Source organism: Bufo bufo, chromosome 3 (genome assembly GCF_905171765.1).
Source record: "Bufo bufo chromosome 3, aBufBuf1.1, whole genome shotgun sequence".
Taxonomy (NCBI): domain Eukaryota; kingdom Metazoa; phylum Chordata; class Amphibia; order Anura; family Bufonidae; genus Bufo; species Bufo bufo.
Genome location: NC_053391.1, coordinates 342,706,351 through 342,724,674, shown reverse-complemented (window position 1 = coordinate 342,724,674; position 18,324 = coordinate 342,706,351). Strand labels below are relative to the sequence as shown.

At 41.7% G+C, this 18,324-nt stretch overlaps 1 protein-coding gene across 1 annotated transcript in view; it reads left to right on the top strand.

Annotated features, from left to right (window-relative positions):
• The window catches only part of EPHA10 (EPH receptor A10), a 762,516-nt gene that overhangs the window by 584,973 nt on the left and 159,219 nt on the right, over positions 1-18,324 (top strand). The window contains exon 9 of the mRNA XM_040424435.1: positions 15,836-15,961. Within this exon, the coding sequence (XP_040280369.1) occupies positions 15,836-15,961 (126 nt within the window). The remainder of the gene's footprint in view (positions 1-15,835; positions 15,962-18,324) is intronic.

Genomic DNA, 18,324 nt, shown 5'->3' with positions numbered 1-18,324 from the left:
TTTCTCTCAGAAGACATACTGTCTGCCAGTCTGTTGAAGGGCATTTCATGGAGTACTTAGAAAATGAGAAATTACAGAGTACAGGAGGGAGCTCTTAGTTAAATAACAAGATTATATACCATTTAAAACATCTTAAGTTCTTAAAATGTATTAAAACTTAAACAAATCCTCTTTACTAAAAGTCTAAGGGAAGAGATTTTGTGATACTGCAGGACTAGACGTTGAGAAAGCTTGAGAAGGAGAGCACATCTGTATTCAATATTGTAAGTTGGCAATAATTAGAATAGGTCTCCATTGTTTTACAAATGCCATTCCATCACTGTGATGGGATGACAGAGGACAAAATGTAATTGTCTCTTCCTTTTGCCTATTCATTTATTCCGTATCCCTTATACAAATCATAGCCATGCACATTGGATTAATCTTCATTGTTTCATTGGCCCAAATTAAAAAATAGCTAAATATCAATAAATTACATGTATAATTTATGCTGTTATACAGGACTAGTTCTTTAGAAGTGAATTTTATTTTGTTGCTGACTCTAAATAATTATCTATTCATCTATCTATCTATCTATCTATCTATCTATCTTTCTACTCAGATTATGGCAGAAAAATGTCCTAATCTGCACATTTAAGGTGCTAATTTCTATCATTAGTCAAACATATCCCAAAACAATGTCCTTTCAGCAAACATTCGGACAGTATATACTGGTAGAACTTTCACAACTACTTTGAATAGTGTTAAGAAATCCTTTCAATAAGGCCTCATGCACACGGCCGTTTTTTTTTTGCGGTCCGCAAAAGAGGGGGTTCCGTAGTTCCGTGATCCGTGTCCGTTTTTTCTTCCATGGGTCTTCCTTGATTTTTGGAGGATCCACAGACATGAAGGAAAAAGTCGTTTTGGTGTCCGCCTGGCCGTGCGGACCCAAACGGATCCGTCCTGACTTACAATGCAAGTCAATGGGGACGGATCCGTTTGACTTTGACACAATATGGTGCAATTGCAAACTGATCCGTCCCCCATTGACTTTCAATGTAAAGTCAGGAGTCCCTATTATACCATCAGATCTGAGTTTTCTCCAATCCGATGGTATATTTTACCTTGAAGCATCCCCATCACCATGGGAATGCCTCTATGTTAGAATATACCATCGGATTTGAGTTAGATCGTGAAACTCAGATCCGACAGTATATTCTAACACAGAGGTGTTCCCATAGTGATGGGGACGCTTCAAGTTATAATATACTGAGAACTGTGTAATAACTGCCCCCTGCTGCCTGGCAGCACCCGATCTCTTACAGGGGGCTGTGATCCGCACAATTAACCCCTCAGGTGCCGCACCTAAGGGGTTAATTGTGCGTATAATAGCCCCCAGTAAGAGATCAGGTGCTGCCAGGCAGGAGGGGGCAGACCCCCTCCCTCCCCAGTTTTAAATTCATTGGTGGCCAGTGCGGCCCCCCTCCCTCCCCTGTATTTAACTCATTGGTGGCCAGTGCAGCCTCCCCTCCCTCCCCAGTATTATATTCATTGGTGGCCAGTGCGGCCTCCCCTCTCCCCCCCTAATTAAAATCACCCCCCCATCATTGGCGGCCAGTGCGGCCTCCCCTCTCCCCCCCTAATTAAAATCACCTTCCCCCATCATTGGTGGCCAGTGCGGCCTCCCTTTTCCCTAATTAAAATCACCTTCCCCCATCATTGGTGGCCAGTGCGGCCTCCCCTCTCTCCCCCCTAATTAAAATCACCCCCCCCCATCATTGGTGGCAGTGGAGAGTTCCGATCGGAGTCCCAGTTTAATCGGGGCTCCGATCGGTTACCATGGCAGCCAAGACGCTACTGCAGTCCTGGCTGCCATGGTTACTTAGCAATAGAAGCATTATACTTACCTGCGCTGTCTGTGACCGGCCGGGCGCTCTTCCTACTGGTAAGTGACAGGTCTGTGCGGCGCATTGCTTATAGCACAGACCTGTCACTTACCAGTAGGAGGAGCGCTCGGCCGGTCACAGACATCGCAGGTAAGTATAATGCTTCTAAAATTGCTAAGTAACCATGGCAGCCAGGACTGCAGTAGCGTCTTGGCTGCCATGGTAACCGATCGGAGCCCCAGCGATTAAACTGGGACTCCGATCGGAACTCTCCGCTGCACCAATGATGGGGGGGATTTAGGGGGGGGAGAAGGGAGGCCGCACTGGCCACCAATGATGGGGGAAGGTGATTTTAATTAGGAGGGGAGAGGGGATGCCGCACTGGCCACCAATGATGGGGGAAGGTTATTTTAATTAGGGGGGGAGAGGGGAGGCCGCACTGGCCACAAATGAGTTAAATACAGGGGAGGGAGGGAGGGGGGGCCACACTGGCCACCAATGAGTTAAATACAGGGGAGGGAGGGGGGCCGCAATGGCCACCAATGAATTTAAAACTGGGTAGGGAAGGGGTCTGCCCCCTCCTGCCTGGTAGCACCTGATCTCTTACAGGGGGATATGATATGCACAATTAACCCCTCAGGTGCGGCACCTGAGGGGTTAATTGTGCGGATCACAGCCCCCTGTAAGAGATCGGGTGCTGCCAGGCAGCAGGGGGCAGTCATGTACACAGTTCGTAGTATATTCTAACTTGAAGCGTCCCCATCACTATGGGAACGCCTCTGTGTTGGAATATACTGTCGGATCTGAATTTTCACGAAGTGAAAACTCAGATCTAAAAAGCTTTTATGCAGACGGATCAGCGGATCCGTCTGTGTGAAAGTAGCCTACGGACACGGATGACGGACGCGGATGACAATCTTGTGTGCATCCGTGTTTTTTCACGGACCCATTGACTTGAATGGGTCCGTGAATCGTTGTCCATCAAAAAAATAGGACAGGTCATATTTTTATGACGGACAGGAAACACGGATCATGGATGCGGATGAAAAACGTTGCAAGGGGAGCAGGTCACAGTTCTTGTCTGTGATTGCCTGCGCAGTCATGCCCCCCCCCCAAATGATCAACACGAGACCCAGTGGCAGGGACCAGGTAAGTATGATCTCCACTCTGGGAGGTTCATATTACTCTTAGATTAAAAATTTAATACACAAGCGATTGCATAGGTAGAGAAACATACATTTGGTGGTATACTTTAACCTTCTCCCTCCTCATGACATACTATAATTAGTGTTGATCACAAATTCGTGAATATTTAAAATATAGTGATATATATACGTAATTTCGAATATTCTAGATTTTTTTTTTCATCAGTAACCTCCCTTCTTGCTTGTGGGCCAATGAGAAGGCTGCAATGTCTTTTTCTGAGCTTAGCAACATCCCTAGCAACCAATAGGAAAGTTGCCTACCCCTTACTATATAAGAACCTACCCAGCAGCAATTTTCTGTAGTTTTATAGAGTTCTGAGAGAGACAGCAGTGTCATTTCTGTGCTCTGTGCTTTCCACTAATTACATTAGATAGATAGTTACTTAGCTTATATATATAATACAGATAGTTAGTGGGAGATAGTCAGTGTAGGTTATACCCTGATATAGTGTAGCTGTTGCAGTGCAGTGTGTTAGGTAGTGTGACAGGTTCTGCTGTCCATACATACACTGCTCAAAAAAATAAAGGGAACACTTAAACAACACAATGTAACTCCAAGTCAATCACACTTCAGTGAAATCAAACTGTCCACTTAGGAAGCAACACTGAGTGACAATCAATTTCACATGCTGTTGTGCAAATGGGATAGACAACAGGTGGAAATTATAGGCAATTAGCAAGACACCCCCAATAAAGGAGTGGTTCTGCAGGTGGTGAACACAGACCACTTCTCAGTTCCTATGCTTCCTGGCTGATGTTTTGGTCACTTTTGAATGCTGGCGGTGCTTTCCCTCTAGTGGTAGCATGAGACGGAGTCTACAACCCTCACAAGTGGCTCAGGTAGTGCAGCTTATCCAGGATGGCACATCAATGCGAGCTGTGGCAAGAAGGTTTGCTGTGTCTGTCAGCGTAGTGTCCAGAGCATGGAGGCGCTACCAGGAGACAGGCCAGTACATCAGGAGACGTAAAGGAGGCCGTAGGAGGGCAACAACCCAGCAGCAGGACCGCTACCTCCGCCTTTGTGCAAGGAGGAACAGGAGGAGCACTTCCAGAGCCCTGCAAAATGACCTCCAGCAGGCCACAAATGTGCATGTGTCTGCTCAAACGGTCAGAAACAGACTCCATGAGGGTGATATGAGGGCCCGACGTCCACAGGTGGGGGTTGTGCCTTCAGCCCAACACCGTGCAGGACGTTTGGCATTTGCCAGAGAACACCAAGATTGGCAAATTCGCCACTGGCGCCCTGTGCTCTTCACAGATGAAAGCAGGTTCACACTGAGCACATGTGACAGACGTGACAGAGTTTTGAGACGCCGTGGAGAACGTTCTGCTGAGTGCAACATCCTCCTGCATGACCGGTTTGGCATTGGGTCAGTAATGGTGTGGGGTCGCATTTCTTTGGAGGGCCGCACAGCCCTCCATGTGCTCGCCAGAGGTAGCCTGACTGCCATTAGGTACCGAGATGAGATCCTCAAACTCCTTGTGAGACCATATGCTGGTGCGGTTGGCCCTGGGTTTCTTCTAATGCAAGACAATGCTAGACCTCATGTGGCTGAAGTGTGTCAGCAGTTCCTGCAAAACGAAGGCATTGATTCTATGGACTGGCCCGCCCGTTCCCCAGACCTGAATCCAATTGAGCACATCTGGGACATCATGTCTCGCTCTATCCACCAATGTCACGTTGCAGCACAGACTGTCCAGGAGTTGGCAGATGCTTTAGTCCAGGTCTGGGAGGAGATCCCTCAGGAGACCGTCCGCCACCTCATCAGGAGCATGCACAGGCGTTGTAGGGAGGTCATACAGGCACATGGAGGCCACACACACTACTGAGCCTCATTTTGACTTGTTTTAAGGACATTACATCAAAGTTGGATCAGCCTGTAGTGTGTTTTTCCACTTTAATTTTGAGTGTGACTCCAAATCCAGACCTCCATGGGTTGAAAAATTTGATTTCCATTTTGAAATTTTTGTGTGATTTTGTTGTCAGCACATTCAACTATGTAAAGAACAAAGTATTTCAGAAGAATATTTAATTAATTCAGATCTAGGATGTGTTATTTTTGTGTTCCCTTTATTTTTTTGAGCAGTGTATATGCAGACCTGCTAAAATGTGAAGTTTCTCGTATTGCACCAAAATATTTGCATCGTTAGTGACAATTTGCACAATCGCAAATATATTGAAGCACTCTAACTGCATATAAATCAATTTTTAATGTTCTGCCATGTCAACCATTTTCTCCAGTCTCAGGAAACTTCAAGCAGCTTGGAAAATGTAGCAAAAGTGACCCACGCCTGTATTTCGCGCGCATTACGGGAATATTACATTGCCAATTTTTAGCGATCAAGAAAATATTCTCGAATTCGCGAATATATTACAAATATTCGCCCAAATATTTGTGAAATATTGCAAATTCGAATATAGCCCCCGCCTCTCTTCACTAACTATAATATCATGGGAGAGAGTCTGTTAATGAACCCTGCCATAATAATATGTCATGGTGGACAAATGACCTGGCTTGGTGGACAAATGACCTGGCTTGCAATGAAGTGTCAGAGGTGAAAAAATCTTTTATCACACTTGGTAATGACGTACAGGATTTTGCATCCACCATTTCATTTTCTGAAGTTCTGCCTGTGCATAATGTTCAGAATAATAGGCAGAGGCGCATAAAGGAGTTCAACATATGGCTTGGTAAATGGTGTCAAGAGCAAGGATTTGGCTTTGTTTCTCATGATAGCTCTACTTGGAATAGAAAGGAACTGTACAAAAAAGATGGTTTGCATCTTTCTCTCAAAGGAACAAATGTACTTAGTGAACAACTCCAAGAATTTGCGAAAGAGTATTTAAACTAGGAAGGGGGGGCAAAAGAGTGAAAATAAAAGAGTCCAATTGCCCCCCGAAACAATGCCAGAACAGGTCAGAAGCACAGAGGTTAAGAAATGATAAGCTCAGAGTCCTGTCTACAAATGCTCACAGTTTAGGTAAAAAAATCAATGAACTTGGGTCAATAATGGCATCTGAGAATGTAGATTTAGTGGCTGTTACGGAGACATGGTTTAATGAAAGAAATGACTGGGACATAACCATACCAGGGTACTCTTTATACAGAAGAGACAGAGAAGGCAAGAAAGGAGGAGGAGTGGCCCTGTATGTGAAAGATAGCATTAAATCTAACCTAATACAAGTTGGTGAGGCCAACATAGAGTCAGTTTGGGTTACGTTGCAGTTTGCTAGCCATGCAGTAACTCGTGTAGGTGTGATATATAGACCACCTGGTCAAGTTAAAGAACTAGATGATCTACTAGTTGAAGAAATAGCTAAAATGACAATGAAAGGAGAAGTTATCATTATGGGAGATTTCAATCTTCCTGATATAAACTGGAAAACCAAAATAGCAAGTTCTACCAGGAGTACAGATATTCTAAATTCCCTACTGGGGTTATCTCTACAACAAGTGGTTGAGGAGCCAACCCGGAGGGAGGCCATTTTGGATTTGGTATTCACAAACGGGGATTCGGTATATGATGTCATTGTAGGCGAAACCTTGGGATCTAGTGATCACCAGTCAGTGTGGTTTAATATAAGAACTGTGAAAGAGTCCCACCACACAAAAACAAAAGTTTTAGATTTTAGAAAAACAGACTTTTCAAAAATGAAATTAGTCATAAATGAGTCCTTATCAGACTGGAACAGATTACATGGAGTCCAGGAGAAATGGGACTACTTAAAAGGTGCATTATTGAAGGCAACAGAAAATTGCATTAGACTTGTCAGTAAAAGCAAAAAAAGGAGGAGACCAATGTGGTACTCAGCAGAAGTGGCCCAAATCATTAAAAATATAAAGCTAGCATTTTGTAATTATAAAAAAAAACAGAGCAATGAAGATAAGGAAATCTACAAGATTAGGCAGAGAGAGGCCAAGCAAGTTATAAGAACTTCTAAAGCGCAGGCAGAAGAAAAACTAGCTCAGTCTATGAAAAAAGGGGATAAGACATTCTTCAGATATATAAATGAAAAAAGGAAATTAAAACAAGGAATAACTAAATTAAAAACAAAGGACGGAATGTATGTAGAAGAGAATAAAGGGCTAGCCGACTGCCTTAATGAATACTTCTGTTCAGTTTTTACAAAAGAAAAAGGAGAAGGACCTCCACTAGAAAGAATGACTATTAAATCGTTTGATGCATGTATCTTTACAGAGGAAGATGTTCTAAGTTTGCTGTCTAAGGTGAAGACAGATAAGTCACAGGGGCCTGATGAGATACACCCAAAATTATTAAAAGAGCTTAGTGGTGAGCTGGCAAAACCGTTAACAGATTTATTTAACCAATCATTAGTAACAGGAGTCGTCCCGGAAGATTGGAAATTGGCAAATGTCGTGCCCATTCACAAGAAAGGTAGTAGGGAGGAATCGAGCAACTATAGACCAGTGAGTCTGACATCAATAGTAGGCAAATTAATGGAAACCCTATTAAAGGATAGGATTGTGGAACATCTAAAATCCCATGGATTGCAAGATGAAAAACAACATGGGTTTACTTCAGGGAGATCATGTCAAACAAATCTTATAGATTTTTTTGACTGGGTGAATAAAATAATAGACGGTGGAGGTGCAGTAGACATCGCATATCTAGATTTTAGTAAGGCTTTTGACACTGTCCCACATAGAAGACTTATCAATATACTGCAGTCATTGAGCATGGACTCCCATATTGTTGAGTGGATTAGGCAGTGGCTGAGTGACAGACAACAGAGGGTTGTAGTCAATGGAGAACATTCAAAACAAGGTCATGTTACCAGTGGGGTTCCACAGGGATCTGTACTGGGACCGATTTTGTTTAATATCTTCATAAGTGATATTGCAAAAGGCCTCGCTGGTAAGGTTTGTCTTTTTGCTGATGACACAAAGATATGTAACAGGGTTGATGTTCCTGGAGGGAAACGCCAAATGGAAAAGGATTTAGGAAAACTAGAAGAATGGTCAGAACTCTGGAAACTGAAATTTAATGTGGATAAGTGCAAGATAATGCACCTGGGGCGTAAAAACCCAAGGGCAGAATAGAATATTTGACACAGTCCTGACCTCAGTATCTGAGGAAAGGGATTTAGGAGTAATTATTTCAGAAGACTTAAAGGTGGGAAGACAATGTAATAGAGCAGCACGAAATGCCAGCAGAATGCTTGGATGTATAGGGAGAGGTATAAGCAGTAGAAAGAGTGAAGTGCTTATGCCGCTGTACAGAACACTGGTGAGACCTCACTTGGAGTATTGTGCGCAGTACTGGAGGCCATATCTCCAGAAGGATATAGATACTCTAGAGAGAGTTCAGAGAAGAGCTACTAAACTAGTACATGGATTGCAGGATAAAACTTACCAGGAAAGGTTAAAGGACCTTAATATGTATAGCTTGGAAGAAAGAAGAGACAGAGGGGATATGATAGAAACTTTTAAATACATAAAGGGAATCAACTCGGTAAAGGAAGAGAGCATATTTAAAAGAAGAAAAACTACCACAAGAGGACACAGTTTTAAATTAGAGGGGCAAAGGTTTAAAAGTAATATAAGGAAGTATTACTTTACTGAGAGAGTAGTGGATGCATGGAATAGCCTTCCTGCAGAAGTGGTAGCTGCAAATACAGTGAAGGGGTTTAAGCATGCATGGGATAGGCATAAGGCCATCCTTCATATAAGATAGGGCCGGGGGCTATCCATAGTATTCAGTATATTGGGCAGACTAGATGGGCCAAATGGTTCTTATCTGCCGACACATTCTATGTTTCTATGTTTCTATGTGGTGGTACCAGTATAGGAGCTTTGCCTTCCTTATTACCAATAGATGTTGCTGATAGGCATACACTACAATGCAAATGACTGAAATAACAAGTAAAACAAAGATCCTTGATATCCTTCTTACTGAGCCACTCCTTGGTTATCCCGGCTGTATACTTCGGGTTGTTGTCATGTTGGAAGACCCAGCCACGACCCATCTTCAATGCTCTAACTGAGGTAAGGAGGTTCCTGCTCAAAATCTCACAATAAATGGCCCCATTCATCCTCTCCTTAATACAGTGCAGTCATACTGTCCCCTTCGCAGAAAAGCACCCCCAAAGCATGATGTTACCACCCCCATGCTTTACAGTAGGGATGGTGTTCTTGGGATGCAACTCATCCTTCTTTTTCCTCCAAGCAGAACAAGTAAAGTTTAGACCAAAAAGTTCTACTTTGGTCTCGTTTGACCACATGACTTTCTCCCATGCCTCCTCTGGATCATCCAGATGGTCATTGGCAAACTTCAGACGGGCCTGGATATGTTGATGACTTGAGCAGGGGAACCTTCCTTGCAATGCATGATTTGAAACCATGAAGGAGTAGTGTTCTATCGACAGTGACCTTTGAAACTGTGGTCCCAGCTCTCTTCATGTCATTGACCAGCTCCTCCCTTGTAGTTCTGGGCTGATTCCTTACCTTTCTTATCATTAGTGATACCCCACGAGGTGAGATCTTGCATGGAACCCCAGTCCGAGGGAGACTGACAGTCGTCTTTAACCTCTTCCATTTTCTAACAATGGCTCCAACAGTTGATCTATTTTCACCAAGCTGCTTGGCAATTGCCCTTTCCAGCCTTGTGGAGGTCCACAATTTTGTCTCTGGTGTCTTTTGACAGCTCTTTGGTCTTGCCCATGGTAGTATTTGCCGCCTGACTGACTGTGGGGTGGACAGATGTCTTTAAAAAGCTCAGACAGGTGCTACTAAGTTAGATTAGTGAGTGGAGTAGAGGTGGGCTTTTTAAAGACACAGTAACAGGTCTTTGAGAGCCAGAATTCTTGCTGTTTCTCAAGTGTTCAAATACACTGCTCAAAAAAATAAAGGAAACACAAAAATAACACATCCTAGATCTGAGTTAATTAAATATTCTTCTGAAATACTTTGTTCTTTACATAGTTGAATGTGCTGACAACAAAATCACACAAAAATAAAAAAAAATGGAAATCAAATTTTTCAACCCATGGAGGTCTGGATTTGGAGTCACACTCAAAATTAAAGTGGAAAAACACACTACAGGCTGATCCAACTTTGATGTAATGTCCTTAAAACAAGTCAAAATGAGGCTCAGTAGTGTGTGTCGCCTCCACGTGCCTGTATGACCTCCCTACAACGCCTGTCCATGCTCCTGATGAGGTGGCGGACGGTATCCTGAGGGATCTCCTCCCAGACCTGGACTAAAGCATCTGCCAACTCCTGGACAGTCTGTGGTGCAAAGTGACGTTGGTGGATAGAGCGAGACATGATGTCCCAGATGTGCTCAATTGGATTCAGGTCTGGGGAACGGGCAGGCCAGTCCATAGCATCAATGCCATCGTCTTGCAGGAACTGCTGACACACTCCAGCCACATGAGGTCTAGCATTGTCTTGCATTAGGAGGAACCCAGGGCCAACCGCACCAGCATATGGTCTCACAAGGGGTCTGAGGATCTCATCTCGGTACCTAATGGCAGTCAGGCTACCTCTGGCGAGCTCATGGAGGGCTGTGCGGCCCTCCAAAGAAATGCCTTGTGCTCAGTGTGAACCTGCTTTCATCTGTGAAGAGCACAGGGCGCCAGTGGCGAATTTGCCAATCTTGGTGTTCTCTGGCAAATGCCAAACGTCCTGCACGGTGTTGGGCTGTAAGCACAACCCCCACCTGTGGATGTCGGGCCCTCATATCACCCTCATGGAGTCTGTTTCTGACCGTTTGAGCAGACACATGCACATTTGTGGCCTGCTGGAGGTCATTTTGCAGGGCTCTGGAAGTGCTCCTCATGTTCCTCCTTGCACAAAGGCGGAGGTAGCGGTCCTGCTGCTGGGTTGTTGCCCTCCTACGGCCTCCTCCACTTCTCCTGATGTACTTGCCTGTCTCCTGGTAGCGCCTCCATGCTCTGGACACTACGCTGACAGACACAGAAAACCTTCTTGCCACAGCTCACATTGATGTGCCATCCTGGATAAGCTGCACTACCTGAGCCACTTGTGAGGGTTGTAGACTCCGTCTCATGCTACCACTAGAGTGAAAGCACCGCCAGCATTCAAAAGTGACCAAAACATCAGCCAGGAAGCATAAGTGGTCTGTGGTCACCACCTGCAGAACCACTCCTTTATTGGGGGTGTCTTGCTAATTGCCTATAATTTCCACCTGTTGTATATTCCATTTGCACAACAGCATGTGAAATTGATTGTCACTCAGTGTTGCTTCCTAAGTGGACAGTTTGATTTCACAGAAGTGTGATTGACTTGGAGTTACATTGTGTTGTTTAAGTGTTCCCTTTATTTTTTTGAGCAGTGTACTTATGTTCAGCAGTGCAAGACAAATAAATTCCTTAAAAATCATACAATGTGATTTCCTGAATTCTTTTTTTTAATTATGGGAATGCACCTACAATGTGAATTTCAGACCCCTCCATGATTTCTAAGTGGGAGAACTTGCAAAATTGCAGGGTGTTCAAATACTTCTGTTCCTCACTGTATGTATGTCTATCAAGGAGTAACAACGTTCTTAGAACTGGTCATTCTGTGTATCCATCTGTCATATTACCTGAAGCATAACCATATTTTTTTGATGAACGCTTCTTGGAAGCTAAGTTTGTACAGAAGGTACTTTGGGAATTTTGTGAGTGATTGATCAAGAGTAAAATTTGAATAAAAAATATGACACATGAAAGATTTTAATTGTGAGCCATTCTTCCATATTCAAAAATGTTATTAAGGGAGCTACATTCTTCCCTGCTTAATAAAAATCTGGATACCTGAATTTTTTCCCCTTTGAGCTTAGATTCACCAACTGATGTAGAAAGCACTGTACACAAAATTAGCATTCACTCCTCGTCATAACTCTGCTAATCATGAGCGGTTAGTGTATGTCTATAGCTGGCTGATAGACAGGGGACATGCATTTGTTTCACTTAATTGTAGGTTTCGGATGGATGAGCTGATCTAAAATGAGTTTCACCTGAATGTTTGGAGCTGGTCATGCAGAGCAAACTATAATCAGGGTGATATTTTTGCTATCACACAGGATAAATTGTGTATGGAAACTAGGCAGCTACTGCTTTAGATTTCATATTACTTTGCTACCATTTTTTACTAGCTGTTTTAGCAGGCTGTGGTTTGCTAGTAGTTAATAATAGCATATGTCTATATTCTCCTACATAATGCAGCAGCATGTAACCAGTTGTAGGTAATTGTTACAAGGCTGTATTTACTATTCTGACATGTTAGACGCATGCATTTTCCAGCACTAATTTGCTTATGAATAGAAAACAATTAGCTATATATATTTGTCTATTTTCTTTTTATACTGAATAGTATATTGTGTAATAGAAATTATTATGGAAGTGAACATGCTGGGATTATGGCTTAACGGCTATGCACACTTTTGTATCAATTTTTTATTGCATGTACAGTATAATGTGATAATCATTTTTGTAATTGTCTTTTATAAAAAAAAAATCATATCTGCAGATAACATGTATTACAATATTTAGCAAGCTGCTTGCAGTTAATTTTGTCAGATGGGTTATTTAATGGATTTTCTCCATCTCCTCTCTCTTCTGTCTTGAACACGTTCCGATCAATCGGTTCAGCTTATATAAGCGTTCAGGAGAGGAGCTACAGACGAGCCATTCAGAACCCATCTGATAAAATTTATTGTGAATTGCATTGAGCAGCTTGCCATGTATTGTAATACAAGCAAGCTGCAGAAACAAAACAGTGCGAATGTTTAATAAACACCACTAGAAAAGTGTTAGTTATCACATAATAGATGCAATGTAATAAAGAAAATCAATCCACATATGCCCACAGTCTTTAAACATTTCAGTGACATGGTTCCTAATGTACTAATTTAAAGTATGCAAACACAACCTAAAAATATATGCATGTACTTATTGTGTGGTCTATGAGTAGTTAACAATGATATTTTCTCTTGCGTGCTGTTCAAAGTGATTGTCCACGATTAGTGCCATGTAGGCTGTAAAGGGAACCTGTCATGTTGAACATGGTGTCTGAACAGCAGGCAGCATGTTATAAAGCAGGAGGAGATCAGCAGATTTTGTAGGAAAAGATTAAGTATAACTATTTCATTCATTTAAATTCCTGCTCATTCTGAGTTTTGAAGTCAATGATTGACAGCCTTCCCTCTATGACTGTGTATATACACAGATAGCTGTCAATCACTGATAGGATATCCTTGACTTCAGAACTCAGAATGAGCAGGAATTTAAATTAATTAAATACAAGTTAGGCTACATGCACACAAACGTATTTTGTTTCTGTGTCCATTCCGTTTTTTTTTTGCGGATAGGATGCAGACCCACTCATTTCAATGGGTCCGCAAAAAAAAATGCGGATGGCACACCATGTGCTGTCCGCATCAGTATGTCCGTTCCGTAGCGCCGCATTGAGCATGTCCTATTCTTGTCCATTTTAGGCGGACCGCAAAACACATACGGTAGTGTGCATGTAGCCTTATACTGAATATTTTCCTATAAAGTGATACAACAATCTGCTTAGCGCCTCCTGCTCTATAACATGCAGCCTGAAGATTACACTTTATTGTCATAGTGACAGGTTCCCTTTAGGTCCAACATCCTCTGCTAATTCATTTTCATAACATGACACAACTCTCCACCACTAGGGAGAACTTAGTAGCTTACTGCTTAAAGTGTTTGATTATTGAGTTCAGTGTAAAATATTAGCCAATAATCTTCTTAGCTAACCCTGGTAGTGGCTTCATGCTTACCTCATGGTTTGTCTAGTTCCAAAAGATATAAAGATATACAGATATGCCCTTCCTTACCTTTGTTTTTGGCTAAACATCCTGGGATGTGTCATGTGAGATGACTAGCTTTTTATTTTAAAAGACATGACTTTGAAATACTGTGTCTTCAGATGTCTCTGGGAGGAAAGGGATGCAAACGAGCTCTTAACAAGCTCTGCCTCTTATGCCACCAGATGTAAGGCAGCTATCCTATAAGTCAATGTTTGACCCTTTAAATAGGCCTTGAGACATGACTTGGATAATAAATAAGCCAGCACTTCATCTGCAGAAAACTGTTTCGGGGTGATTGCCCCTCATCAGTGCAGAGCAGAGAGTACTGGTTTAACTGGGAAAGAGGCCTAAGTCAGAATTTGGTGGGTACTATCTCTCCTTGTGGAGAGTGCCTGAATTGGTGTGATCAAGCATATATGCCATGCAGAGCTTACTAAGAGCTAATTTTCATCCCTTTCTTCCCATAATTCCAGAGGAGCATGTATGGCCTATAAGCCTCCTCACGCCAATTAAGGCACTCTCCCCAAAGAGACATAGTACTCCTGATTGGAGATCTGGTATACAGTACAGACCAAAAGTTTGGACACACCTTCTCATTCAAAGAGTTTTCTTTATTTTCATGACTATGAAGGCATCAAAACTATGAATTAACACATGTGGAATTATATACATAACAAACAAGTGTGAAACAACTGAAAATATGTCATATTCTAGGTTCTTCAAAGTAGCCACCTTTGGCTTTGATTACTGCTTTGCACACTCTTGGCATTCTCTTGATGAGCTTCAAGAGGTAGTCCCCTGAAATGGTCTTCCAACAGTCTTGAAGGAGTTCCCAGAGATGCTTAGCACTTGTTGGCCCTTATGCCTTCACTCTGCGGTCCAGCTCACCCCAAACCATCTCGATTGGGTTCAGGTCCGGTGACTATGGAGGCCAGGTCATCTGGCGCAGCACCCCATCACTCTCCGTCATGGTCAAATAGCCCTTACTTTCAAAGTTTTCCCAATTTTTTGGCTGACTGACTGACCTTCATTTCTTAAAGTAATGATGGCCACTCGTTTTTCTTTACTTAGCTGCTTTTTTCTTGCCATAATACAAATTCTAACAGTCTATTCAGTAGGACTATCAGCTGTGTATCCACCTGACTTCTCCTCAACGCAACTGATGGTCCCAACCCCATTTATAAGGCAAGAAATCCCACTTATTAAACCTGACAGGGCACACCTGTGAAGTGAAAACCATTTCAGGGGACTACCTCTTGAAGCTCATGAAGAGAATACCAAGAGTGTGCAAAGCAGTAATCAAAGCAAAAGGTAGCTACTTTGAAGAACCTAGAATATGACATATTTTCAGTTGTTTCACACTTGTTTGTTATGTATATAATTCCACATGTGTTAATTCATAGTTTTGATGCCTTCAGTGTGAATCTACAATTTTCATAGTCATGAAAATAAAGAAAACTCTTTGAATGAGAAGGTGTGTCCAAACTTTTGGTCTGTACTGTACATACATAGTATAGTGTCTGTGCTTGGTATTTCAGCTCAGTCCCATTCACTTCAATGGGGTTGATCTGGAACTAGGTCATGTGACCAATGTACAGTGACATCACATGGCCTAGAAGAGGTTGCAGCATTCACAGAGCGTGAGGGGTCCCCACCAATCTGATATTGATGACCTACCTGGAGGATATTTAATCAATATTAATTACTGGATAACTCTTTTAACTATATTCAAGAACAGGTAAGCGTGGGCACATCTGTATTAAGAAATTAATCAGCACTTAATTTTGGACCTAATAACACAAAAAATGCATGTAGCTCTTCTATCTTAATCAATTTAAAGGGAATAAGGATGTTAGTTCTTACTGTGATAGGTCTTACAACGATAATGAAGAAATTTGACATTTTACATTGTAAAAATTCATTTGTGTATCTGACAACATTCCTATATTTCTCTTTCAGTCAAAATCCCTACAAGGAGGACGTATATTGATCCAGACACATGTGAAGATCCCATGCAAGCTGTCCATTTGTTTGCAAAAGAATTAGATAATTCCTGCATAAAAATTGAAAGAATACTTGGCACTGGTATGTATAGTGTAAAGCTGTCATGAACATTAATATTTTACCTGACCATGGGCATAACTACCAGAGTAGCTGCTATGGGGCCCAACAACTAAGGGGGGTGGGGGGCATCTCAACTCAAAAGTGCAGTAGTGGTGATGTTTCCCCATTCGCATGGTTAACCTGTGTGCAGGGTGCCCATTATCCCTGCACTATGACTTTGCTGTGGCATCACCCTGGGCATTTTCCCACTTATTACTTCACTGTATGCATTATCCTATTATAATTACACCTTTTTGTACATTATCCTACTATCATTATATCATTACCCATATACTGTGACATCACTATGTGCATTAGCCCTGTGCATTTGGGAAACCAATCAAACTTTTTTGAACTCGCTGAAAGTTGTTGTGTTGGAGTTGGGCCCCATAGCAAAACATGGAATGGTTATTTGTTACATCCCTGTACCTCACAAATGCTGATTAATCTAACATGGCACCATTACTTCTATAGATGTCAGAAGGTGTACCCAAAGAGGTGGTATGCTTTGTACAATCAATTTTTTATAGAAATACTAGCCCCCCCTCAAAAAAAAAAAAAAAAAGCTGTTTGCATGGTCTAAATGCAAATATTCACGTCCCCTGCAATTCCATAATGAGGAAAATTACATATTACATGGTGTCCACTGAAATCAATGTTATGCCTATTTAATGAATGGAAATACTGGATCCTCCAGAGGAAGAGAGAAAGCGAGAGAGAAATGAAATACACTTTGGTGCATTCACATATGTCTGGCAATCCCCCTGGCATTATTTTTTGATTCAGTGTCTTAATAGGTCCAGTCAGTTTCATACCCCAAACGAGCTTTTAATGTGCCAGATAGGTCTGTAATCAATTATGTTCAGCTGAGGCATAAGACAATAGGCCGGACACAATGGATGTATGCGAATAAAGACTTTGTAGTCACTTTGTAGAAACTTTGTTTGTAGCCACTCTCCATTCTGACTGATTGATGGTTCCTAGCGTTGAATGTCCTACTAGGCTAAATGAGAATGGGTTTTCTAAACCAGACTATCCCTTTAAAGGATATCTTTTCCAGATAATTTTTCACAAGCCGTTCTCCTCAGACCACAAGTCTTAACTGCCATATGAAGGAATGACAGTGGAGTAGATAGGACTGTTGAGATTGTTTTTAATGTTTGGTCTTTACCTTTCTGTATATAGGAATTTGTGAAGTACGTGCATATTTATTGTACATGTTAAAATTTTAATGCTGCTAAGAAAATAAAGAAGATTTTTGACTAAATGGATCTTTAGAGGCTTCCTGAATTAGAAACAATTTGTCATGATCCCTTTGAGATCCATTTCCTTCCATATTGCACAAAAAATGCAAAATTAATATGCCATTTTTTATATTTGCCAGAAAACCTTCAAGCATCGTGCTAGCATTTTAAAGAACAGTAACCAACTCATTTTCCAACATGTTTGTGCCAGCACTATTTTAGTTGAGATGTCTCTCTTATCTGTCACTTCTAAAGCTTTATAACCCACATTGACCAAAAGGTCTACAGCAAGTGTGTGAAAGAAAGAAAGCCTGAATAAATACCTTTCTTAAGTTTGACAGTAAATTCTCTAGGTAGGACACTCTGGAGCTGAATACATAACTCCTCTCGAAGTGGGTGATTCAGTTCTGAAGATGTCTGATGCTCAGTAGTGTAGAGAATTTGAAGCCTTTTTTCAGTTTATATTCTCATTTACCTGCAGCAAGGATAGCATTAAATGATGCTGGTGATCTCTCTGCAAGGCATCACAAGCTAACATCTGTTCTGAGAGTCTTTGCAGAAAACTGTCTGGAAATATGCTAAGTTACTAAATGATTTATTGATTTTCATCCGCTTTGCCGCTGAAGACTTTAAAGCAAATTAATTCTATTCTTACAACCCTGAAGCTTTAATCACTTGAGCACGCCTAAACTTCTAGCTCAGTTCTTCAGGCTTTTCTTTTTTTTTTTTAAAGATAAGTTCATCGTAAGGTTATTGTTTTTTTTTTCCCTTAATGACAGGAGAGCGAGATATGAAAATGTTAACTAATTCAAACTTGCAAGACTGAGAAAGAGCAGGAATGTGTCAATTTTATATTTAGGAGAATGTAGAAAGAAATCTGTGAAATCATCTATGAGAATGAGGAATACAGTAAAATGTTATTCCTACAAATCTAGAGAGGTCGTAAAAGAGTTGTCTGCTTTGGACAATGTTAGAAAGTTCCCTGATGACTAATCAATTATAGGGTGTCCAACTGTTTGGACTCCTCACTCAGCCTCCTCACGGCACCACTTTAGGAGAAATAAATTCTTTATTCCTGATTATAGGGAGATTCTAGGCAAA